This window comes from Varroa destructor, unplaced genomic scaffold (assembly GCF_002443255.2).
Source record: "Varroa destructor unplaced genomic scaffold, Vdes_3.0 BEIS01000004.1, whole genome shotgun sequence".
Lineage (NCBI taxonomy): Eukaryota > Metazoa > Arthropoda > Arachnida > Mesostigmata > Varroidae > Varroa > Varroa destructor.
The window spans coordinates 980,297-1,008,176 of NW_019211457.1; the positions used below are offsets into that span (position 1 = coordinate 980,297).

At 43.4% G+C, this 27,880-nt stretch overlaps 1 protein-coding gene across 11 annotated transcripts in view; it reads right to left on the bottom strand.

Moving 5' to 3' along the window:
* The window catches only part of LOC111249758 (uncharacterized), a 95,796-nt gene that overhangs the window by 51,269 nt on the left and 16,647 nt on the right, over window positions 1-27,880 (bottom strand). For 8 of the 11 annotated variants that reach the window (XM_022804042.2, XM_022804044.2, XM_022804041.2 and 5 more), the window contains one exon: window positions 15,880-16,475. The exons of 2 other annotated variants lie outside the window; for them this stretch is intronic. In XM_022804042.2, coding sequence (XP_022659777.1) covers window positions 15,880-15,928 — 49 coding nt within the window. In that variant the 5' untranslated portion in view covers window positions 15,929-16,475. Of the gene's footprint in view, window positions 1-15,879; window positions 16,476-16,807; window positions 23,695-27,880 lie in introns of all 11 variants that reach the window. One more of the 11 variants, XM_086989078.1, reaches the window with a different exon arrangement.

Here is a 27,880-nt window from a genome sequence, read left to right on the forward strand (position 1 = left end):
ATAAACAACGAAGTACTTGATCAGTATTAACGGTATCGTTGTCGATCGTATTTATTTATATAATCGAATGACAAAGTAAAGTTGCGATAAATAAGATAGATAAGAAAATTGTATTATAACGGTGATGGGATTCAACAAGATACAGTAGTACATGGTCTGATAGGTATCGTTAGGATATCTCAATTTTTTTAGTATATTTTAGAACCGTTAAGGCATGGTGTTTTATGTATAGTCGTATTCTGTAAGCGGTTTTTGTCTTCCCACAAGCTAAGCTTGAGAATAAATGAATTTATATATTTTTTTCTTATTCCAAGTTCCATATTCCTTTTGTATCTTGCTCATTTCGATCCAACTAAAAACCTAAAGACTCATCATGCACCTGGAAGTCTCGTTGACGCTAAATTTGCTGCGCGCGCCATCTCTTGAACAGATATATATATATATATATATATATATATATATATATATATATATATATTGCTATAGTGGTAATTAAACTCAGCATTTTTACGCAGACAGTTTTTATACACCTGTCATACACAGTAGAACATTATAGTATAGTAATCATAAACGGGTCGTCGCATACATGAGCCGCTGTCCATTATATCCCTTTGGTAGCTCCCTTGGCGATAAGCTTTCTTCGCCCTCACATGCCCATCTTGATTGGGTTCGATATGGGGTTCTTGTGAATCGCAATCCCCGTGTCTCTAGGGGCAAATGAGTCTGTACAGGCGGATGAAGCAGTAAACTGCCTTTGAGATTCAATCTAGCTTCAAGTCGAGTTAAATGTAGCCTCTACTTCTCGCCACCAGGGGTTGCCTCTGTCGAAAGCCTTCTGCCGGGAACTGGTCTCTATTTCTTAGAAATTCGTCGTCTGCCGGTAGTATCGTCAGCAGTTTATTCGGTCAATATCATGTGTCACTCAACACTGCTCTTGTTATGTGGAACCTGTTCCGTTAATACTGCTGGCTTGCCGTAGTTCGCGACACGTACGAACTTGTAGGACTCGTAGCCTAAAACAGAAGGCCCCTTGTTCTGCGCTCATATTTCGACGGAACGGCATGGCACCGCTTGTTGTACATCAAATGGACACCACATCAACGCATCTCTCTTTAAAACATTTTGTATGGCTGGCATTACACGAGATCTAAAGCACAGAGTTGTTTTGCAGTGAGAAACCAAACTCTTGATCCCCCCTTCCCCGGAAGGTGGTTTTCGTCTCGTCGGATCAGAGCATGAGGTTCCAGCTATGAGAAACTAGAAACTTTGCAATTCCATGGTAGAAACAATAGGAGTAGAGTTGCAATTGTTGTTCCAGTTGCTGCAGCACTTGCCCAGTTCATAGACGATTTTTCAACCCAGAGCGATGCGGAATTTGCCTTTCAAGAAGCTCGGTCGATTATCTTCGGGTCCACCACGGTGTTTTTAAAATCTTCTTCCGGGAAGCGGACAGGAATTGCCTTCCCAGCGTATTGGCCATTATTGCCGCTGGTGATTGCCTTGCCTAACTCAATCTCCAAGCCTGTCAAACCTAACCGTTTCCTAATTCCCTCAGTTACAATATCCTTTATCCCTTATTTCTCTTACGCGCGCTTAGAGCAAGTTGTTGCCCATCCAAGCAGGCCAAATACTTTTATCCTACTACTACTGTTGTGGTACGCGTTTAAATACTGCAGTTGTGCTCGAATCACATCCCCATGCTGCCTTTCTGGCATCAGACTCACGATCCACCATATAGTCCGCTCAGCCCGCACTCTTAGTTATTGTAGTCTGATTATGTCTTCACTATCGAGAAGAGATAGGATCGCCAATTGTCCATTCGAAGATCTGTTGAAAAAGCAGCAACAGAAATAACGGAAACGGCAGCACAGGCGGCACGCCCTACTAGATAACGAGCAGCCTCTGAACTCACCATATTCTCCTTTACACTTCTTGCTTTTCAGCTTAGCAGCGTCCGCCACCGTTGTAAATCCTAGATTGAATCCTTGCAACCTTGAGCCATACGTTTACGCCTGTTACAGTAACAGTAGAATTTTCTTGAACACTATTTGGAAAATCTCTTTATCCCAGTTCTACTGCCGCTTAGCCTCCGATCCCCCATCGTCTGCTTTGTGCTTTCCTAAACAGATGACGTCCCCTTATAGTTCTCGTCGAGCCAAATGCCCCTTCACTCCTTGGCTCTACCCTTCTTATCCTCGTTCTACTTCTACGTTCGTATCACACCTCGCCGCCAAGAAGTTGCTGTGCACACTCACCGTAGTGGCCGCTAGTTTTTTTTTTTACATACGGATAAAGTTTTCTCAGATTTCCACAGCGTGCCTGCCAGACGACGACGTAAAACATAAAAGCTATCCAGATGCGGGGCGAGGAGACAATCAGTTCGGTGCTCCCTTTGACTGAACAGTAAAGACGCAGACGGAAGACATGGCTACTTCAACGAATCTACTTCCACATCGAAGTGCGCTGGAGAGGTTCTCGAAAGCGACTCCGACATGGCGGGGTCCCAATATCGAAAACCTTGAGGAAGATGGACGACACTAATTGCAGTTTTAGTGGCAGTCGCAACGCAATGTCTTCCGCTTTCTAATAATAGCTCTCTCGGAGCAACATAATGACACTTGTGCAAATGCTTTTTTCTTGTTCAACTAAAAAGAGTCTGAGCGAGAAGACGGGCTGAAAGCGTCATCAGTGCTGCACTTACCTAAACCAGCGGCAGTAAAATCGGCGCTAAGGCCACGATTGGTACTATTATTATTATTATTATTATTATGTTCTGCTATGGGCCCAAGTTGGAAAGAATCTTTTTTCTGACTGCCACTCGCTGGTGGTGCCATCGTTATCACCACTGCAATTGACGCGACACGCATAGCGCTTTCGTTAGGCTAACCCAAAGAGTGCAGGGAACACGTTCGAAGACAAAAAAGAAGTGTATGTTGGTTCGTCCGTAAAGAACGTCGGTTCTCTCCTTCAGATACCGTTCCACCGTCTTTTAAGTGCACTCTCGGGAGTCGCCCCGCCCGCAGACCAATCCAAGCAACCGACAATGACAGCTGCCTTTTCATGAAGCCCATCCCATCTTTACCTGTACCGCTTCTGGCCGAGCTGGCAGGCAACGAATTCGTGTCTACCACCAACTCTTCTTCCGTCCCGCGGACGCTTGCGGGACGCCCCGCGTGACTTTTGTGTTTTGACTCGTGTGTTAAAACTTCCTAAGTCTTAAGTAAAAACGGCAAAAGCACCAGCTTCTTTGATGATCCTACCGCTGTTTTTGCTATTGTTATCATTACAAATCTAACGAAGGGTATACGACAGCGCAGAGAAGATTTTTGTTTTTTCGCGTCCCGTCCTATGTAGTCCAGCTCTACACAAACGGCAACGCACTTTTGCTGCTGCTGCCATTACGAAACGAATACGAAAAGCGGAGACGTAACTCGCAGTTATAACTTAACAGTAGATAAAGAAAGTCCTCTAGGTTCAGTGGTGAAGGCAAACTAACTACCTCAAGGATAAAGCAGGCACCGGTACCGTTGTTGCAAGCACACTGACGCTGAATTGTTAGAGTGCTATTGTATATGCAGAACGAGTGATATTGCTGGGTGCAGTCCACACAGTGTCTTCCGCTCATAGTACAACCCATCCGCTTCGCTGTCGACAGCTGTCTATCGCTTTTTAGCCACCTTTAGGTACTTCCTACTATACCCCTTTCTGTTTCTTTGGTCTAGTGATTGCGTTCAGATTGTGTCTGCGGTTCTTGTACTCAACTATGCTCTGCGTTTATTGTATGATAATGCTTTGCGTCGTACGGCTACCTGTCGTTACGTTGCAACCTTATCTTTATAGCTAGCCTGACATTTTCGTAAGCTGAACGTGCACTGATACTGGATAAATTTTACGACACAGCCACTCGTGCAGTGCACCGTAGCGCAGGGAACTCAAACCACAAACAGTACAAAACAGTGGCAAGTTCATAATATTCTGCGTCTCTTCAAGCAAACTAACTCTCTGCATAGTCCGCATCACCATGTCATTCATTCCGTTATCGAAAATGATGCATGAGTTCCGGTCCGAAAACGCGACGAGCCATGATTCCTTTCTTTACCAACTTCAATTGATGATTGAGATCAGCCTTTAATCCCCCTTACTTTAACCCACTTCCTAGTTGTTCAGATACAACCTAGCCTCGCAGTTCGCTTTTGGCGTTTGTAGTTGTCTACAGTCTACACTTTCTTCAAAGAAGCTTTTTTCTTTCTACTTGATTTTGCTAAGCACAGCATTCATGGCGTTTATCCGTTCCTCTCGCCTGACAACGGAGATGCACGGACGGACCTCCGGGGGCACCGTGACGCAAGGTGCGCTGCTACCCCCTATGGTAGCCCTGCTACGGTTTCTGCGATCGTAAATGAACGCAAAGTTCAACAGACGACAGAATCGGAGACGGGGAGAGACGCGAAAAAGAAGCGATAAGGTCGATGCCGACGCTATCTGCAAAAATCTGCACAAGCAAACCTCCGAATACAGCTGTTGGCAGCGGCTGTGTCAGTGTTTTTCGTTGTCGCACTTTTTGTTCAATTTCCGCTGCTACTTTCGTGTAGGTCCGATTAAATGGTAAGGGATTGCTTTAAGTATGCTAACGACCATACCCAGATAGGCTGCAGCAGTACAATGTAAAAAACCCGCTCAGGCGACCATCAACAACTTGGCTGCGGTTAACGGCCTCGACGATTCACCCAAGAGACACTGGCGTTCTTTCGTCTTTTCCTTGGCCTTTGGCTATTTACGTGTCAATAGTCGATAATAATGGACAATAACGTGCAAACGCTAGGGGTTGCATAAAGGCGCGATGACTGCAAAGGGGAACAGGTGTGGATATAAACTGTACGAGAAGGAACGATAGCACCAGCAACGAAATGCTGCAGCCAGAACGCGCAAAGAACTGCAAGAAAGATGAAGGCGGCAGTGGGATCCGTTTCCTCAGCAAGAAACATTCCATTTTAACATACGAATTCGCTATTTACCGTATTCGTCAACGTTAAATATGACCGATGCTGTATGCGCTTAAGTGGCGCGTGGTAGAGGACGCGCACCTCTGGGAATGGCGAAGCAGCACGCAGTACAAGATGCCTTCAAAGGACACATGTGCATAGAGGCGGGCGGGCGGTTGCACACACATAGGTATAGGAGGCAATCGTTGTAATGCACAGCGATTCAAGCACTGGGTCGTTCGGACGAGCAAAAAATGGAATAGCAAATAAAGCATTGTTCGAGATACGGAGCGTCGGCGTTCCATTCTTGTGGCAACCTTTATGAGGAACCCATTGTGTTCGGTTACGTTCAATGGGCTCGATGCTTGGAGAGAGATAGAGATCGCAAAGATAAAATCAAGAGCGAGCAAATCGAACAAACTTTGGTAACGATGGAAAAGCGTATAGAAGTGTGTAACGCACATAAAATTATAGGAGAAGAAAGGCTAGCTGCTTTATTACTATTATCTAGTGGGGGACTAAATGTTAGACGATAGGGCACGAGCACGCTTACGTCGATCAGTATGTATGTGCTTGAAACGGCTGAGAGGAGGGCATTGTCTAAGACGGTAGTAAAAAGAACATGTACTAGGAAATTTGCTTATACGAAGGGAAAGTCGCAGTCGTAAAAGTGTGTACCGCAAATAGACGAAAGTCTTGCATTGGCGCACTTAAGTTATCGTAGGTAACAGAAAGCTAATGGGCAACGAGATGACTGTAGATAGTTTCAGCGGGAGTGAGCAAAATTTAATGTTGCACCTACTGACGCGGCAACTAAAAAGCTTTGGTGTTGCTTGTTATGGGGATGTGCATAGAATATGCTCATCTCGAGACAGCTCGAGAAGAGCTCCCAAGCAAATTTCTAACAGCTTCTTCATATAGAGCTACGTGAAATTACTTATTAGTGCATCCCTGGTTAAAGCGGCTAGAAAATTGCAGTGATTCAATCCAGCAGTTCTAAAATCCGCCACGCCAGTGGCGAGGAGAAAGACAAGCGAAGCAAGAAGTATACAATCTTCCGTTAACTAAGTGGTTGTCATAGCCTGTTTATGCAGCAAGAGTCCTGTTGTTCAGAGGCCATTTAGGTCGTATGAAACAAACGGAGGCCTGATAGAAAGGTTTAGCGCCAGAAAGTTAATTCTTGTAAATAGTTTTCGAGGGCTTCATACCCCCGGGTCGCTCCGCCGCTGGACCATCTACGCGCTTCTGCATGTAACCTTATAATTAATAGTCGAAGTAACAACAGGAATGTTTGCAGTCCGTTGATGTTTGTTTGCCGCCTATTAACAGAGAGGGAGCAGCTAGGACGCTTAGTCTCGCTATGTTATACGGCAACGTGCCTAGTGACGCCATCGCTGTCAACGTCGCCGCATTTTCTGTCAGATGGCCCCTTCCACCCTTTTATGTCCTGTCCTGTTTCGCGCCGTCAGCTTGTCATCTCAGGATGGTTTTGACTTGTGAGCCAGCTTTGATGGAAATCCCCGCCGCTGGAGTCTCACCGTGATTAACATCGCACTTGAACGCGTCTTGCATAAAAGAAAAGGTCTCGTCCTCCATTTTCTATATTGCGCATGTTATATGAAAAGTTCACTGTTGCAGGCAGGTCGCCATTGCCGCCACTAACGAAAATACTAGCTGTTTCTAGCAACGGGTTTACTTGGCGTTATGAGCTACGCTGTGCGAGAGGTTCCCTTGAGGGCGACTCCTTTGAAGATCGAACCAGCCGCTTGGCCGTACTGAAGTTATTGTCAGTGACACTGGTTTCACTTAGTTGCAACTGATCCACCATTAGGCAGTGTTACAACTCTAGCCAATTTAGGGTAAGAGCTTAAATGGAACTTTGTGTTTTAAACCAACCTCAACCCAACTCTGCATTGAGATGATCTGACGTATCGTAATGACGTATCTTCTCTGCATCAAAGAAATGCCAATAGGTGGTAGCATCGACCCATTTATCGACCCATCGACAGCATTTAAGATATGCTGGTTCTAGGACGGTCTGTTCTTAGACAGGCCTAGCTGCTACAAGCGATGACGTAACGTTTGTGCTCCAGTTTATAGGACGTGTTATAGTACAATGGCCAGAAAGGAGTCGTCACTCACATATTTTATGACTAGAGGCTAAATGGATGGTGTGTCGATGCACTTACCCATTCGTTACTTAAAAATCAGCTATTAAAAGGTAAACAACCCAAATCACCTCCCCGATCTTGTTCTTCGAGGTGGGCTCTTCGCTAGATTTAACATTAAACCGTTTCTCTGAGGTTTTGCAATATTCATGGCAGCTCATGCTATACCTATCACGAGTACGAGCTATAAGGCTTTCATGCACGCGCATGACCTTCAAATGAAGTCGTTTTCGCATTTCATTTTCCCTAATGACCTAATAATCGTCTCGCACAAAGTACTTTTCTCGTATTACTGTTATTATAAATAGCGCCGAAATAGTCTAGAAATAACAGCAGATCGCTGAAAGCGGAAATTCAATGTGTACGACCCGCAGGATGCTTGCGCCAAAATAGTGATTATCGTTTTAGCTCATGCGTATGTGAACCGGAACAACACGGGCTACACGAATATACTGTATTACGCTGATCAAGGCTAGCTAAAAAGGACGCCTTTTATAATAATGGCAGCCTGAAACGTCTTCTATAGTTGTGGAAGCAGAAAAGTAAAATTTGACGTTTTTCGTTTAATCGTTGTCCGCATCGTGGCTGCCTTTCCAAAACTGTCTCCATAGGTACGGGTTTCCCTGACCGACAATTTTCACTTATACATACACAAACAATTTAACCATTCTAAGCATGTTTTCAAGCCCACAGGGCTCAAATGGCCCTTAATGTATTGCTGCCGTTACTGTCTTATCTGCTATTGATTCCACTTAATCGATCACCGGTCTTATAATGCTCTAGATAATATGAGATATAGTTAATATCCGCCAAAAACCCTGATGAGTCTGACGTGGCTTTACACTGGATGACTTTCTATGCTCAATAGATTAAAAGGTGAGGAAGACTGAGATACTAACATAAGTTCATTCGGTTGTCCAAGCTCTGAATGCCAGGTTCAGCCTCAGCTAGGGTTAGTCGGCTCAGCTTCATGGTAGTGCCTGCCAGCTATAGGCAGCAACTGTTCCCCACATCATTTCGCTCACGAGCGATGGCCCGAACCGAACATTCTACCGTTGTCTTCAATTCAGCCTGAAATTGAGGGGTGGATGGACTCAGGAGCAGATGGAGGCGACGGAGACAGTGGTGGCTTTAGGATTTGATTGGAAAAGTTTGAACAGCCCCGAAGCTAACCTGGCTTGTTGCTGTAGGCGGAAGCCGAGCCAAGGCGATTAGAGATGATTATATACGAGGGCTTCGTGGCCCGCGGGGTGAGGAGCCTCATCTGCTTTGCTATGCTTTTTCAATATATGGCCTCAAACAGTACGGCTCAAGAAAACCGAACGAAAAGACGACGAAAGAATAGGACCGGGAACCGCCATAACAACAGCAGGATGCGCGGAATGTTTGAACAGTGTCGCCCCTAAGCGGCTGCCTTGGACACCCATCCTGTATTGCAGCGCTGGGGTTGTCGCCCAGGAACTTGGCACTGCCCCGTAAGCGTAAGAGGCCCTCGGGCCTCGCGGCGTAGACTCCCACAGACTGCAGGAAGGGGCAAACATTAAAATACAGCAGGCAAGTGGGGAGGGCTTAAGCCTGATAATATAGGGAATCTTTGGCTTAACGTATGGTCAAAAAGAAGTATGATTTAAAGTTCGTACTTCGTTCCGAAGTTCCGCAGCACCCGTTGGTAACGCCGACGGTCGGGCTGCAAAGTAAAGCAAGGCAAGGTAAGTTCTGAGAGAACACGCCGTCGTATCATCTGTCATTGGCAAAGAAAAGAACTTTATAAAATACTGTCGAGGGTTTTCGCTGCAGTAACAGCCTCATCCACCGAAACTGAGTTCAAGTGCGAAAGCTGCGAAACCATTTATGTATGGATGTTCGTTCGGGCTGGATGGATGCGCGATCGACAGGGCATTAACCTTTATCGTCACTAGTTGAAGAGGGAGTGCTATTCCTAAACTTCATAGAAAAATCAGGATAATGGGCAAAGTCGCAAGACCAAGTGAAAAAATTTCTCTTGATGGATAGCGTGTAGCGTATGAAACTAGACGTAAAAACCCATTTGTTATTATCACACACTGATGTGAGAGCGTCGGGAATAAAGAGAGCACGTCGTTTTCACAGCTACTGTAGACTTCCAGTCGGCAACTACCAGGCAAAGATGTAGCGACTTATTACGGCTAGCTCTAGCTTAGCAAAGAGGCACACCTGGTTACCCACCAAATCGCACGCGAAGTTGCTCTGATTTACAGAAATCGAAAACTAACACTAAATCGATGTTCCCGTAAAATAATTCTACAGGCTTCTTCAAAGCCAACAAAGCTCCCCTTTTGCTTTCGGTCATATACGAGGCCGTGGATACCTCACACACGAGCCTAACGAAACTAACACAAAGTATGTAACATTTGGACATATATCCATAAACTATATATATATATATATATACATATATATATATATATATATATATATATATATATATATATATATATACAGGGTGGGGTAAAATTAGGCTTACAGTGGCAAAAGACCATAGATGAAAAAAGGTAGGTATTCAGTTGGTCCATATGCTGTTTCAACCTTCTTAATTATATATTTCAAGTTTTTCCACCGTTAGCCTATTTACGTGCCACCCTATATATATATATAAACAAAACAGATCGTTAAGTTGGGTACTTTATTTCCTATTGGGTTAATGTTCTAATCAAGAGAATAAAAGAGGTAGTATCGTTTAATTCTTGAGCTAATAGAAAGCAGTGACAGGCGGCAGTGCGCATTTATACTAACGATTGAAAAACACCAGCGATGGAATAGCTATGAGGCGGAAAATGGTTCGCGCCCTTCCTGCTAGTTAGAATTCATGTTGAAGTTAAACACTACGTTCAATAAAACAAAAGTCAGGACTTAGTTTTGTGTTGGATTAGGCAAAAGAAAATCGCGGTGCTCGTATACCGGTCGGCTCGTTTAAGCGCATTCTACGTGCTGCTGTCCTGAAGAATTTTTGTGGTAGCACCCAACGCTATTCCAATAACCTGTCATATGGCAGCAAATTGTCAATTCATAAAAAATCCCACTTCTAAAATAAAGTAAAAACACGAGGCACTAGTTAACAGCCGGCTGTTGGCCCAGAAAAGTCATACGATTTGAAATACGATAACAATAATTTATCTATATAAATATGTTCAAAGGCAAACAAATAAACGTAAGAAGATCAAGAAAATCTTCGCACAAAGCGTACTGTAGTTACAATCCACCATACCTACGATATTATCACATACACATACATACATATATATATATATATATATATATTCCCGTCTCGCTTATATAACTCCATTAAATTCTTTTTTCTGGTCAGACGACGTGACGACCACTATCAAATCAAACAGCACCCTCACGACCTTCGAAAGAATAACAATGAAATATGATCAAACCTTAACAAAATAGCAGAGTCTTTCCGACATAGTGCCAAATAACAATCAACCCAAAGCTTGAGTACAAGAACGCATTACGGCCGGACATCATACACGCTAAATCCCGTTAAATAAAGTACTACCACATCGACGTAGAAGGCAGTCCACGTACTATTTATAACAGGCAAACAAATGCCGCGTTGAAATTAATTTGATCAATTTACATTGTACGAAGTAAGATACATGCCTCTGTTGGCCGTTGCTTGCTAAAGACTGACTTACTGCATGATACCGGAGTTTTTTCGCTGGGACAGCGCAGTGCGTAACAGAATCCTAGCAGCCATAGGCACAAAACATAGTCCAGTGCGCACGACTCGAACGGTCAGGAAACCAACGCAACGCAGGATCCTAGCCGCCTTTCTGCACCCCCGCCGGCGGTGAAGCCAACACGATAAAGAATATCGGCTTGGCTAGAACAGTATGTGTACGTCCCCCCCCCCCCCCCTCCTGTACCCGCATGGTGCGCACCAAGCGCGTTGTATGGGGACACGTCGGATTTAGAGCAAAACCAATTTACCGAGAAAATCGAAGCATGCATCGACCCATATCCCAAGGGCAAAAGAACCAGAAACCCAAGAGAGAAATGTTAAACTGGAAGATGGAGAGACGGTGAAAACCGCGAAGGCTTTTTTAAGACTGGAGACCCGTACCATAAACGGGGTTATGAAGAACTACGGTTTCCCCCAGACTCCTGTTCGGCCTGTTCAGCAAACAAGTTTGCCTTTCTGCTCGCAGGCATATGGCATTACCTGATCTCTGGTAGCACTGAGCAGCAAGTGGCAATGCTCACGTATACCATTAGAGCATCAGTACTATAGTGCGTGTCAAAGAAATGAAAGACCGCGAGATCAGCTGCTAGCACTCGCCTGTTCACTTGCTGGGGGCTCTCCTGCATGTCACATGCGGACGAATCCATTTACGAAGCACGAGGCGAAACTACAAGCAAAGAAGAATTGCTCGAACCACAGTCAAATGTCTACCACTGAGGCCTGATAAGGGCGGCACAGGCGATGGTGGCAACTTGGCGGAACACCATGAAAAGATACTGCGCTACACCAAGAGATAATATAAATAACACCACGATAGATTGGGGTCTTTTCTGTGTCGGTAAGGCTTCACCATTGTGGATGGTTTACTAATGCGCAAGGATGCCTCTACGTGACTATGGACTTGACTGCAGTTAGGTCTACAAGGTCCACCTGTTGTGAAACGAAAAGATAGGGTTTAGTTTGTCTCTCCCCATCTACTTTCTTCCTTTCGAGAAAAAACATACAGAGAAGCAACGATGGCCGCAAAAATCATTACGGGCCCCGCTTGCAATTTGCCGTGGCCTCAGATTTTGTCCTCTCAGAATCCGCACAGCGCTAAGACCTCTCGCCATCTACGGTATTGAGAGGTCGCTCAACGCTTGTTAGGGGTAGCACAACCCCAGCGGCAGAAGCAATAGCAAGCAACCCCTAAATGGGACAGATCTCTTTACAATGAAAGGTCATTCTCTTCGTTTAGGCCATCGTTGTCTTTATTATTGAAGGACCACGCTCCCATTTGTTACCGTGCAGAAAGAGGCATATTGCTTATCAAAAAATAAACAAATTGTAAATGCGCCACGCAAGTAATTAAAAAAAGGGGCAGGAGTGAAGCGAAAGTATAAAAATTTTGATGTCATCACCAACGGTCCTTCTAGCCTACAATGACACGAAAAATCTAAAGGATTCCGAGCTTTGCGAGCCCTTACGAAAGGGGATCAGGTGTGGCATCATGAGGAAGATTGGCCGTAAACTACGACTATAGCGAAATCTATTGCGTAACCACATTAACGAGATACAGCATAATACACCTAGCCGACAGATATGTTGAGACTGTACAGCGGGGCGGTGTATGAGCAAATTGAAGTTGTTTTTTGAGCATCAATATCGACGCTTCCTTATAAGCCAGCCTTCCTTAAGCATTCCTTCCTTAAGCAGGCCATATTATATACTAGCATGAAATAATTATAATAATATTAGTAGGGCGTACCAATTAGATACGTAAAAACCCTACGAAACTAGAAATTATAAAGGATTCCATTTTGATAGTTCATTTGTCGTCATTTGGTTAACGCGACAGCATATTTATTTGGATTATCCTGTTTTAGCTAATATCGCACGCTAATACAGGGACAGGCCGACCGACACATACTGCATGATGTTGTATAGACGGTAGCGATATTTACTTAAGAATAGAATGCATTTCATCGTCCATTTTTTTTACTATGTATATACAATATATAATTCATAGAAATTTATACATGATAGAATAGCTCCAAAAGGAACATGGCCTTTACTAAAACTCATCTGCTGTTCGCCTAAGGAAAAACTGGTTACATACGTCCTTTCAGGGCGAAGTGCCGTTGTAAATTATTGCCGTCGGAAGATACCCTACAACCCGAAGGAAACCAGTCGACGGAAGCGGAACGGCAAAGCACAACTCAGCTGCCCATAGGAGTATAACCAGCGAAGCCTCAAAAACGTCATTCGAACCCCCAATATTATAAATTGGTGACTCGGCCGGAATCCTTTTACAGTTCTGAATGATCGTTATCGTTAATCTTACGCTTACTAGTAACTCTGGGGGCTACCCACTAACACCATCGGCTTTCAACAAGGACTAATGAACTTGGAACATTTCCGTTTTGACGCCAAAAGGCATTCTCGATGCTCACTCAGTCCGGACGAAGCGAACATCTTAATAAACAAATAATATATACAATATACGACACCCAGATCGGCGCAAAGCACAATATAACCAGGTTGGCACGGACGATTTCGAACAGCCCAATCCCTTCTGGTGGAAGGAGACACAGTTGGGCGGTATTCATAGCCCAGCAGGTTTATCCTTCGATCGAATAAGTGTACGACTAACTGACCAATCGACTAACGGCGGCCTTCGGTGGCAGCTACGGCGCTACAGAAACAGCGAAAAGCAGCTTTAAAGGGACGAGCGAGAGTATACAGGGCTCCATGTTCTAGCTAAGCGTTCCATGCGGACTGCTCCTATTCAGTACTACAATTTAACATATGGACATACTGATACTCGCCGATACCCTGAGATAGGTCGGACAACTTCAGATTGACAGCTTAGACAGGCCGCTTCAATTCAGTATTTATGTTCAGTCTGTTGCAATATGAGACCTCTGATCTAGCCGCTCGTACACGCCGTGGCCTCACCATAAGCCAAGTTCACTAGAGGAGCAGAGGCGAGTGAGTCGAAGCAGACGAAATGCTTTGGTCTTGGGGCATTTTCGAAATCTGTTCCGTCATACTTTATTCGAAACTAGACCATAGCTGACTTTCAAAAATGGGCGCATCGTCAAACACGCTGACAGCTACCGCCTTTCCGTTCGGTACTAAGAGCACGCCAGTTTCTAAATGAGCCACCTTCTACGCAAGTTAACTGTACAGATAAACGCATATGGACGCTGAGAAATAATAGGACTTGAAGGCAACAAAGAAGCTTTCAATAAGTTTATGCTACTGCAATGCATTATATCGAATAACTTTGTAGCTTATTTGTTAGTATCGAGCCCGACTGCTATGACATTGCACAACATACTCGTATATTAGGACGTGGTTTTTTGTCAACGGGATCAATTGAAACTACTTGGAGAAAAGAAAAAGTCTTTGTTTTAAAAAATTCTATAACAAGAACTACGCTTCCAACCATACCGTGGATAATTACATATATACGTACAACAATTATACTGTACTTTCTGGTTGGATTCGAATGGAGATATACTCTATTTCGTGTTAGAATGGAAACCAGCCTCTTGAAGCACTGTGACTAATGAACAGCAGCAGTGAACGGAAAAGCCAAAAAATGTATATACCCATTGGGCCTGAATATCGGATAACCGTAAAAGCAACGTTCACGTACGTTCGAGTTTACTAATCATAAAGACAGATAGACCTTCGCACGGTCATAAACTAGTCTTGCGCGATGAATGCCATTGATTAGTTTAGATCGCCTACCAACCAGCCAAGACGCGGCGGCAGTAAACCATCCTCTAGCCAACGACACATACAAAGGTAGTCACGACTTAATCACAGCCAGTCTCAACCAGCACGCGAACCGTTCCTTGCAACTGAATCTCAAACCGTAACGAACTTAGGTTGTTCGCTATATTCAGGTTAGTTTAGGCTGCGCGGGGAGTGCAGCGAAAAAAGGGAATATTAAAGGCAACGCGAATCGATAACCGTTGAAATTACAGCTGCAACTGAATTCTAGCAATAAAACCATTTAGAACAAACGTTTCTTTACAATTTGTTTTCCTCATTCAAATTCGGTCCCAGCTATCGCCAACTGACGTAAAATTTACATGCACCAAATGAGAGGATAGCTTCCCACGTTGATCTACAGGGGGGACAACAGGACCTTTGACGAGATAAGCTATAAATTACCGTCATAAATATGGGCAAAATTGCATTTGTTGCGAGGCCTCCGTGTCACCTAGGCGGAGTAACATCGCAGACAAGTAAACGCAAAGGAACTCAACTCACTGCTCCAGGTTGGCATTTCAGGATATCGAGGAAGGGAAAGGTAAGGTCACTTTATTTGTTTAGCCTTCACATCTGACGAGAACAGCCAGCCGAGTGAAAGTGAGGCCGAGCTACTGCTATTTTCGATAGATCATTATCACGAATTGGGCTCGGCGGAACACCTCCACAGTCGGAATCAATAGGTAATAGTTATTGCCTACTGGATACTATATTGACTCTATCTAAGCAACAGCGGAAAAGAGAGTATCGGGTAGACGTAGCTTTCGCCCGAATGGGGCGCGCTCACTTTAATTTGGTTTTCTAGGATCAGAGATCAACATAAACAATAATATACAAGGAACTTAGCAGAAGTGTTATAGTGTGCGACGCTCATGGAACTTTCATGTCGGTTATGATCTATATCACAGCATAGCGTGGGCTAAAAACGGTGTTTCTAGGGGTTCTAGGAAATAAAATTTAAATCAACATACCTAAACTCAGCATAAGGCTGTCTTGTTTCCCATACACTTAGACAAACACATGCGCTACATGGATCAAAGGCACTTTTTACACCACGGACATAAATATTATCCTCGTTTCAAAGTGTGCAGTTACTTAGGTACCGTTTATTCTTTACGGATCTCTCTCTCCCTATATATATATATATATATATATATATATATATATATATATATATATACATACATATACAGATATATATAAATTAAATAGATACATGTTCCAATATTTCGCTTACCCGAGATCACGCGCTGCACTCTGTCAACCCAAATCTTCACTTCGGTCATCCCTTCGGCCCTTCTGGCCACGGAGGTGAGCTGTTGGGTCTGCTCCTACTTAATGAGTTCTCCTTAGAGAGCAATCGGTTCTTCACAACTTAGTATTCGTAGCAGGTGGCAAGTGACAAAATTTGTAACAATTATGTCACCAGAACAGCCGCCGCTGCTGCTTGCTTCGACAATCACTGTTATGATACTTAGGAGCTGTATTTCATCAAACGAACATGTGTAGAGATGTAATGGGGTTGCGTGCTACACAAACCCCTTTGAATGGAAGGGGGTCGTCGGCCCGACTTTTGATGACAATAACACGTAGGCGCAGCAAGAGGGAGTGTACATGCGCTGGTCAGTAAGTTACTTGGTCAAGTGAGCCTTAAATGGTCCAAGGCTGACCCCCCTCGAGGTTGGTTTAATATCGTGTGCAAACGTCGACTGTAAGCTAGATAGCGAACAGCGATGTGGCTTGGCGACTAGGGCTAGCGGATACACATTATCCATGTGCAGACGACAAACCTCAAAATAGGCCCATGACAGCGCACCAACGAGATTGCACGACCTAGAAGGAAAAACGTATGCGCAAAATCGAGATTTTACGCAGCGAACAAACACAAAATAAAAAACGTGACGAAAAGTTAAAGAATAACAAACGTAAGTTACAATATACGTATGCTGAATCGAACAAAGAGAAAGATGTATAACGGAAAAGCAAAACGAAAAACTACTATGGAAAGACTATTTGTAATATATATATATAAGCTTTTATACAAGCTAAACATTAGTAAAACTAGAGAAAAGTTAAAAAAAAGTTCCAGAACATAATTGTTCAAAAAGACCTATATAACTGGTTATCTATATTTTATGTAACTTTGTCAAAACGAACTCTCTTACGACTTATGCATGATGATCAGATAAGCAGATGAAGACGTAAAACTGTAGTCCCTCTATGCTTTTCGAAAACAGCGGCAGATTCAAACACACAAATTGTAGGTCAAGACATATCCGCCCTTATTCCGAATCTGGTTCAAGACATGTACGGAGGCAGAGTCCTATATAGCCGCAGGCAGAATCCTCTATAGATGCATAGATAAATGCCCTTTGGAATTTTTCAGAGCATAGCAATTTATGGCGCTCATAAAACGAAGCCACTTATATAGGAAATTAGCAAAAGAACGAATGCATTCTACACTCCCATAACTTGCATAAAGATCATCCTTCAGATACCTATCCAGTACAAGGGAAATTGGTCCGACAAAGGGTCGTTGTCAACCGTCTACAAAATGCAAGTGTGCGACGATACGCTTGGATATAGAGGAGATTATTAAAAAAAAAAAACAAGCTAGCATCCTAAGCCCGGTATAAACCGTGCTCCATAGACGTTTTCAGGTTCGCAGGAATTGTCGCAAATCATTCACTGCTTACCTGCCATTCAATTGCCTTGCAAATACTATTTGTGCTGAAGAAGTGTTGGTCATAGTAATGCGTAAATTTACGCTGACTTCCGCATAATGATAAATTTACTAGCAGTTTATCTATTGGGTCGTTGTCAGTATCGTGTCTACACCCACTTTCCCTTCAGATCGCCACGCGCTTAGGTTGACCCTAATACTTAACTATACTTGTGCATATAATAGAATTCTAATTGTGTTCGAAACTAGAGCATCGTAGTAACGTATGCCTCTGGATCCGGTTCTCAATAGACGACAGCAGAATTTCTAAGTTCTTCTGCTGGTCGTACAGCTACGGCAATAAAAGAAGTTCTTCACGGGTTGGAAGGCGGCGATGTTGCCCCGGCAATGGAAGCGGAGCAACGGCCAACGCAGCCCCAACAGTACCGGACGTCAGTAGCTGCCGACAATGGCAGTTCCACTGGAGCCAACAGCATTTGCAGAAAAGCTTGAACGGTAGTGATCATAGTAATGAAAGTGGCGACAGCAGCGGTGACGAGATCACCCGTTAAATTCACTTATTCTATAGGACGGAAGTGAAGTCAGCGACGGCGAAGGCGCACGGAGATGACAGCTACCTCGAGGGTTTCGCGAGAGACAGGGTGAAACGTAGAGGTTCAGAGAATGAACGGTTAAAGTTACTTTTTAGTTTTACAGATGGGACATTTGCGGTACGGGATAATGGTCATTGTTCTGGTGCGTTAAAGTGGTTCGGATCGGTTAAAGTGGTAACGGATCGGTAGAAGCTACGCTAGCGTTAGTGGTTTATTCTAAACGAATAAGGGAAGATGTAATCATAACACTGGATAGAGAAATATTCGGGAAAGTCGATTGTCGTCTATAGGACTAGCGCAGTAAGCCCTACGACATAACATTCGTTGCAGCAATGAATGATTGGAATACCGGGGAATAGAATCGAGCACAACAGCCACAGTTATTACTGGCCATGTATCCATGTTACTGTTGGCTACATCGTTTACCTTTTGCCCGACGACCGATTCAAAGTGCCCGTTTGTTCCTTAAAAAGCACTTTATGACAACAAGCCACCCCGTTTAATCACTCCTTTTTCGTCGTTGTTGCTATCAAGCAGCAGGAACACGAATGAATTAATACCAATGATGTTTTTCTTGATTAGCACCTTTTTTTTCTTTTTCACAGAATATCACCACTCACTTCAGTATAATTTATTTCTAGAGCCGGCCTTTCGCAGGTCGGACATGATGGTCCTCTAGAAAGCGCACAGATCGGCCAAGCCCCATTTACTGAAGCCTACCTTTACCTGAAAAAGGTGGCCTGTTTGGCAGATGGCAAACGATTAGACATCGAATAGAAACAACAGCTAGCATAAACATTAATAACGATACAAAGCTGAAAAACAATTGGGTCGGGTTCAACAGCATCTGGACCTAAACGTTTTCTTTCAGCCAACTTTAAGAAGAATCTTCGAGATGAACCAAATTTGACATACGCCATTGTCGGCGAACACGTTACTATTGCGATACGATCGTGAGAACGCTTTTACTGCGGTTGAATCTGCATCTCCTGAAGCTAAATGAAACCGCCATTGATCGGTACGAACATCGGCAACAGCAGGAGCACGAATGGTTCGGAGTGCTCTAAAGTCAGTTCACGATGGAGGCGCACCGCTTCCGCTATTTCAAATAAATTGAAATCATTAACGCGGAAGGGCTATGAGCGGCTGCTTCGGCGATGTTAACTATAGGCGATGAAACTGGACTACATGAACCCATCTATGCTTCTTTCTTTCTTTTGGCATTGGACATTATCGGAAACATCAATCGAGATACATCTAAATGTCAGTTTACTGTTTTAAACGCACAGACAGATAAAATGCCATCCATACTTGTGTAAATGCGTCAGCGTGTCGCTTACGGTTGTCATGCTTGCTATATGTTTGTGATGACGCGCAAAATGGCGTTGCCGTAACATTATCGGCAAAACGTCTATATGCTTGTCACGTAATTTTTTCGCGTTTAGAACATCGTCGCTCGTATAAGACTCCGACACTGTTGTCTCATGTCGTTGTGGCCGAAAGCTCCCTGTCGATTCTTGATATAACATAGTTATAATGTTGTTAACACAAAGATCACCGTTGCAATGACTCAATTTGCTACCATCCAGATAGCCACTGTTACTAATCGTCTGCTTAGTACCGGCGCCCTTTAGCCCCAAACTAGTTCAGATCATCATTTTTCCGCTCTACGTGGTCACGACATGTATTTGAGCGGCTGGGCCGAATAGAAAAGAGACCCATTTACGAACGACGCCAGTAACATATAACAGTTCGATCGACGGCGCTAATGAAACAGACGTGCCGAACGATCGAGCAAATCTTTGGTCCGAAATTGACCCTCACGAAATGCTTTACTTTTGCTTAGCAAATAATTTTCACCCGTGGTCGCGTTATGTACATTTTTTTTAACCTTGGATAAAAATCTAATAGTCATAGTGATAATGATAGCTGTCTGTGGGAGTCTATGCTTCGGCACTGTTTCACTATAGCTTTTTTCTTTTCTTTTTGTTTTTTATTTTGTTGGTTCTCAATACCTTGCAGATCTTTGCGTCTCCGGAACGTATCCGCATGCCTTCGATTATGCGGTATTACAAAAAAGATTCGAGGTTATCAGTAATTTGTCTGGTGTCAACCTAAAATTTAGAAAGTGGAAGCCCCTATATCGATCCTATAGCTATCAATATGATTTACGGTTTTTATTTCAGAACGTTCCTTCTGCCATAGATACCCTCAGCTAAATTCTTCATTCGTATACATCGCCAGAAACCTAATTTTACCTGAAAAATAAAACGGAACATATATGTATATATATTAAAACGTACAACGTAAATATAAATTAGTGAACTTTATCCAAAAATCTACAGCCTGCTGGGTGAGTCTACGTTATTATAAAGCATTGTCAAGCAAGCTGGACAAGCTCATGCTACTCTAAAAATAATTATATTTATCACGCCACATAATGAAAACTCCGCTCTCGTTACGGGAAAGACGAAACACCTTACCACCTTTACTACCAATATTAAAGTTGTTATTACTACTATTATTAGTGTTCCTAATAATAATACTAGTAGTAGTAGTAGTACTTTCTAGTGTCTGTTGCACAAGTTCCCGTCACCTTGTTTGGTTATCCGTCTAGAGGACAAACCTGCAAGCCCACGTAGGAAAATTCGCTGGTTTTCCCACCCGAGCCATTAGTCGATCGGTACGGAAGGCTTTTACTTCACTTTTATTGAAGAGAAAAGGATAGGACCAGTAGCAACAGATTCGTTACACCCTCTTCTAGTCCAACCCAAAATCTACACCTCTATACCCCATAGAAAGAAGATGGAGAAGTTGGAAAGTTTCTGCTAGTGGCCGGCGTGGCCCCAGCAAGTCAGCGTCTATAGACTCATAAACGTGCACCCCTCCATCGATAAACCAGCAGGACTTTACGGTGCCACTGCTTTTGCCACCGCTGGTGCCACGGCAGCCTTCAAGAGTCCGCCACTTTGAATCGCATTCACACGTTGTTTAGTGGCTAGCCTAGGTTAGGCTGGGCGGAGCTGTGGGCCATTCAGTGCAGTTTCATCGGCCTTACCCTCAACTCCACCCGACTACCTGGACGCGCGGTGGCAGTAAATTTAGCTGTGAGACGGTAGCCGTATCGCTACCGCAGATAGCTTTGCGTTAGCGAGGATGCAAAAACTGTGACGATGGAGGCGGTCTTTGCGGGAGCCACGGCAGCGATGTGTAGGCGAATGGCCCTAGCAGTTAAGCGAACTATCGAAGTGGGCGGTAAGTGAAGTCGTCAGGCGGCAAGAAGACGAGAAGCGAGTGGCGTGCGGAAGAACGGATGTAATTGTGAGATGGACTGCCCCGTCCGGGGCAGTCTCAAGCATGAGTAAACATTTCCTTCTGCTCATTTTACCATGTACGACAGCTATGTGCTTGTTAAACAGTTTGGTCGGTTTCGCGCAAGTCAGAGGCGCGCGCAATTGTTTGACAACGGGTAAACTCACGGAGACAGACATGCTGTGGTTCGGATTTTAAAGGAGGGTTTGGCCAACCCTTCACTTAGGCAGTATCGTGAATGACCAGCCAAAGGTTTTTGAAAGCCGTGGAGAAATGTGTTCGTTTGCCAGCAGTAGTAGCGAGGAGTTAAGGCGAGACGCTTTGCGCGTTTTCCTCCCGTGTCCCACCTCAACCGGGGCAATGATTTGCTTGCAGCGCACAACTAACATTGACTTGACCAACATTGCTTTGTTGGTCGGCTATCATTTTGACGTCAGGGAACCGGCATCGGGACAGAGATAGCAAGAAGTAGAAACACACTCTCTGTGATAAGCCCGTTTACCGACACAGTGCCCTGGTCCTGTCTAGCGCGAATACTAGTGTGAAACTCCCTATACATGATGGAAAGTAATCTCGTAAATACATGACGCATTGGTACAGCGGTAAAAAGAGAACGAAGACGAATATTTCTTTTTTTTAATCGTAAAATTACAGTCATGATAGCTTGTGTTTCTTCCTGCTTTTTTCTTAGTTTTATTGTCTACTGCGGTCGATCAGTTAATTTACCATATTTTCAATGAAGCCTATCGTTACACACAAAATAAAAGAACTTGAACGGGCCATTACGGTATCATCTACTGGATCTTGGCAACAAGGCTGGGCGAATAGGTAAATTGTATATATAAACACTTTCCTTAGATTGACTTCACATCACAAGTAATAATTCATCCCATCTAGAAACAGCAACGCTGGCCCAGCTGAGAGCCAGGCCAACCTCGAGGCCTAGTCGTGAGGCGAACTGATGCATCGTGCACAACCAATGGGAAAATTTGCGACCGTTGTCAAGACATCCGTAGTCCAGCGAAAAGTGTCGGCCTTTTTCTACGACAGTCATTATCGTAAGCGGAACTGTTCTACTATAGCAGTCGATCTACCCACCGCCCTAATTGGTAATTGCAATAGTTCCATCGGCCGACATTGATGGCCACGTTGCACTATGCGCATTCCACTCAGTCAGACGCGCGTTTGCCGAACTTTGACATCATCAATCCTACTCCGTTTCGGCCGCCGCTCACCTGTTTGGTCTCCGGAAATTCCCGAAATAGTTGCAACAGTTGGCTGTTATGGAGCAGCCACAAAAAGGAAAGGAAAAGAACGCTTCATTGTGAAAATGAAATAATCAATTGCGTGCGGGCACCGCGTGACAGGCTTGCGTCGATGGCGCTTGGAGCTCGATAAGCTTGCATTGTGCTACAAAACCGACCCATAGCAGGTCAACCAAAGAACCGCAAATTAGCTACCCATCCCCGGGACTCCGGGTGCGGTGGCAAATTTTCCACTCCACTTAACTGACGCCCAGCGCCCAAAGCGCACGTGTGCGCCGCTCCGTATAAAATCATATTGACATAAAAGTGTTAAAATGACTGTTGACCCTTCTTTTACTAAAGGAAACTTGGCGCACTTCCTAGTTATGGCCATTAATAGCGACAATGATAGCTTGTCATCTCACAGCGACGACTTACACTTAACGTAAGGCTTTTCTAAAATGTCGTTTTGTAAGTGGGCGAACAAAAAGGTCGCATTTGAATTTTTGTGCAATTGCAGTCATATGGAGCATATGGAGGCGAAAGTGTGCGGCTTGGCATTGAGTAACTGCGTGAGAAGCTTTTGGTGGCTATGATCACTGATAAACTATTCGAATTTGATTGTTCTGTTTAATTAAAAACGCAGAAGAGGAAAATGAAAAACGAAGGTAGTGGAATACGTATGAGGCTCTTCTGGAACTATAATTCAGCATATCTTCCGTAAGTGTTTCATTAGTCCTTTCAAGTTCCACTTAAGGAAAGCAAATCACCAAACTCTACGAAAAGTTGACAAGCTTTATTTTGCACCGACCCACACATTATATCGTTTCTAATTATAAACAGAGTATTCTCTTAAACACAATAAAAGGTTTCCTCCTGACCACCCACTGTAAATCCAGTAGCGGATAAAGATTCTTGCACTCAGTCCGCCTTAACACACAGTTGGACGTAAGTCTTGGCTGACGGTAAGGTTCTATGTACCATAAATGGTATGGACGAGGGTACGTGACTAACTACGAAAAATCTGGCTAAGGATAAATCTGCAAGAATATTTTGGCGTGTGAACAGCGGTGTCAACTTGGCGCAGCAGCCGAATGTTGGAGGGAAGCTTCGGTGAGTCAGAAGCTCATCCTCTAACCTGTCGCTGTTATTAGGTATCATTAGCGAACCTGAGAGTCGAATCACTGGTTTGCCCGACCTAGCGACTGAACGATTTATCCCTGTAAAACGAGTAGAATTTATGTTAGTTTTGTTTCCTAGCCAACGTACGCTGCCTACTGGCTGGTATCCAGACCCGGACCGGAGCTCGAGGCGGTATCAAGTAACTTTCGTTTTTGATATGGACCCACCTTACATATATCTGTACGTGTTTTCACCATTATTTAACATAAGTATTTTAGTAAATTTTATATTTTAAATATATAACGCTATTTTACAATGATGTGACATTTTTCGAGATGTAATTGCTTTAGAACTTGCAGGCTCTTTACTCGCATATCATTATTCGGCCTTTGAGCAGACAAGTTCTAGGAGACCACAAGAAGTGAACAAAAATCGAGTGATTGGCGAATACGAGCTTAATCTTAGAACCGTAACGGTGGAGCCGACTGGTCGTATGGACCCTGAATTCGGTTAAGGTCCCGCTACTAGGAGCACTGCAAACCGTTGGATGAAAAAATTTCGGATAGAAAATTTTGAGTTCGCAAATAGATCTTACGAAAGGCGTCCTGTAGAGTAGATAACAGATAGTTGAGAGCTCTAACGAACGCCGATCCATCTCGAAGAGCGCAAATGTCAGTACGTGGGAAGAACAGCCCACATATTTACTTCGATTAAATGAATAAGGTGAATAGATTAGACAAAAGTTCGAGTCATTGACGAACACGAGCTCAATATTCGTTAAATCCACAAGAATGACATTATTTGAGTGGAAATTAAAACCAGAGACGTACGATGCTTGCAGCCATTTGCCTTCACATGACCACAATGACCGATCCTTACGTCTTATTACGAAAAACTGATCCTTTATGGTAACTGCTGCCAGTTACATCAATGGCTAGACACAACTTAACCGACAAGAGATTGCCCTAAAACGGCCTTAAAAAGTTTTCAGTTTGATGCTCCAGAACGTTGTCCACTTCTTTCTATCCTGATTCCTCGATCGTAGTTGAAGTGTGCTGTTAACAATTGGAGAAGCTGATGAAAAAAACTCTACAAAGTATCCAGTATCTAAAGCAAACATAATCCACTACTGTTTTACGACAGCACTAGACCTCACACCGCACGAATTACAATGGTAAAAATACAAAAGTTGCAGCTGGAAACTCTATCATTTACTATTCAAAGCCTTCAGACGTTGCTCCTATCGATTATCAATTTAAAAAATTTCGACAAGCCACATAAAAATTGTTCAGATCTCAACATGATGTCTAAGTTGCCCATTGGAACTTTATGGGTCCTCGAATCGCAGATTTCCACAGCAGCGGAATAAATAAGTTAGGATTTAGGCCATGGGTAATAAATTGCATGCTTTGATTGAAAATTAAGTCTGCGCAAAAAGGTCGAAAACAGGGTGTTCACTATGTCACATATGTTTTGCGTAGCTCGTAGTACTGTGGAAAAAATCATTAACGGTGGCCAATCAGATTAAGCCAATTGCCTCGATTTTTTTCCCCGTTATTTTTTACTTTTTTGCTGTCGACTGGGGAAACACTGAGCCGTTTCGAAGCAGAAAAACTAAATGCATGTCGTTTGTAAAACAACGAAAAAACTTCTCGGTTCCGTGCAGTTATCAAGGAGATGCAACAAACAGAAGTTCGCTTTTTTTTTTTTTTTTTTTTTAACAAAAATCGATCTAAACACTATTTTCAGATGCAGATAGGTACCTCCTAACGCTAAAATCGCTGATCCAGATCGGCTTCTGCAAATGTTTGCAAGGGATGTATAGCAATAAGTTCCTGTAATTTAACATTAAAATAATTATGCGAAAAGGAAAAAATTGGATTTCCTATTCTGCTCTGCTGTGCTATCCTGCAAAAGCACGCCGCTGACCTGAGACTTAGCTAGCATAGCAAATGTTTGCAACGTAAACGTTTCCAGAGAACATTAAAGAAAACTTAACCAAAGATCTCAAGACGCCAAAGTCCTTGTGACTGGAGCACATCATGGAAGTTAGCACAATGAAGTCAATGCCGACTGGCGTGCCATCTCGCGTTCCTGTTGTCTAAATCATATTGCTCCGAGATCGGATACACAAACCAGTGGTACCATTCATAAGGTTCGATCACACGAAGAAGTGAGTGTTCAGTCTTAAAGCCACTAAAAAACGTCTACTAGGTAGCGCGATGTATTTTAACTGAGGCATGGCCCATTTACACTGTTTATGCTGTTTATGCTAAGTTTCATCTAGCTGGAAAGACGTGGAGATCACAAGAGCTCTGACTCGATAAGGCCATTCCATTAGTCAAATGGTCTACGACCCGCAGCTTATTAGGCCACTTTTGGGGCACATAAGCTTAGAGGACTGTATCTGCTCTCGAGCAAGCAAGAAGGAAGGTGGGGAGCGAATGAGCCTTCCACAGCCTAAGCCCATTGACGACAGACTGCTTAATCTACTTCTGGCCTGAGGTACTTTGTTGACAATACCAATCGAAGTAAATTAGCTCTCTACATGTGTCTGTCTGCTTGCACATACAATTGTACCTTACTACATAAACATCAGAATCGATCCAGCAAATAATTAGCATCATCCAAATGAATATAGTAATCTTGCTCAGTGAGAATCTGCAAGTTTGGTATATGCCTCGATAAATCATAATAAATACTGAGAAAACAACGTTTCAATTCTGTCCGTCGTAAATTTTCTTAAGACGGACTATTTATCTGGTGCCAACATTTGCTTCTCGTAGTGCAGCGGTACAGTGATTATGCTGTCCACATTGTAAGGGCATCAAAAACCGACCACGAATTGTCTATATGAATTTAAACGTCCGCTCCGAGAGGGCTTTCATTCAAGAGAGAATTTTGTCGACGAGATTTTTTTGTTTGGCAACGATTTTGTTGGTCTAAGGCTGACTGTTTTTTCCGAATTACTGATCGCATTGCCGATCACATCAAAACAGCCGAATCCTCCATATAACTCCGAACTAATGCTTCGTAAGGCTTGGAATCGTCTTATATTGAGCAGGATCTACGCGTACGTGCATCAGTCTACAGTATACGTATCTTAGCAATCGTTCAACGGCACGTCCGAACTCAATTGCGGAACTTCTTAAAACCGCGACTTCCATGAATTTATATTGAAAGCGACTTGCTCGTTTGGTTCAAGGGAAAGAAAACCAACAGAAATTTACAAAGAAATATATCTTAATTTTTATACACCTTCCATTACGATTTGGGAGAATGTTCTACTATCTCAAGGTGATCGTATTGGAAAACACAGCCCATGCGTTTCACGAAATATTGAATAAAGCTACGCTGTAGTACTGTAATCAGCTAGCAATTTTACGAGTAATAGATAGACAAATCGCTATAACGTTAGTTCGTTGCAATTTTAGTATGCGTAGCATTTAATACATTTAATACCCAAATGTTCTTTGACTGCTATATTTACATATAAATTACCACACACTTTATGCATATACATGCTCAATATATGTTCTGATTTATTTTAAAAGCAAAAAAAGAATATACTACATAATTTCAGTAGTGGCTTCTCTTCGGTGGCAGTAAACGCTCCGCCCTCCGCTTGGTATAATTTCGAAAAACGCGTCATTTTTCGAAACATTGACATTGGCATGCAATGACAGTAAAATGATGAGCTATCGTTAATTTGATACTACCCGCTTTATTCCATGGGCAACAATCTAACGTCACATTCGAGTTCTCCAGCTGAATAATCTCACCCTACACAGAGAGCACTGTTTAAATCCAAAGCTCACAAAGTGGCTCTGGGTCTCACAACAGCTGTTAAGCTAACTACGGAGGTAAATGGTCTCCCCATCTATTTCGAGATGGGGCAAACAAACCAGCCGCTTGCCCAAACACAAACTGAAGTGTCATCGCATAAATGAGAGCCGCATTACATTATAATGTCGTCCGATTATACGTGTTGGTAGCCCAGCGACCACTGACATCACGTTGCGCACCTGCTGTGGCCCGTTAAAAAACCTGACACTCATCACGCCTTCCGCTGCGCTCTACCACTTTTCTTTATTTTCTAACTCGGCGCCACTACAATATCTACTACATCGCCATTCGTTAAAACTAATCATTGTAACAATATCTACTAATAAGTATTCGTTTGCGTCAGTTGTGGTGCTATCGCAGCGACGGAAGCGACTCCAATTTTGCAGGAATATCCAGGCGCCGAGATGGTGCCCACACGTGATCGCTTGATCTCAGCCT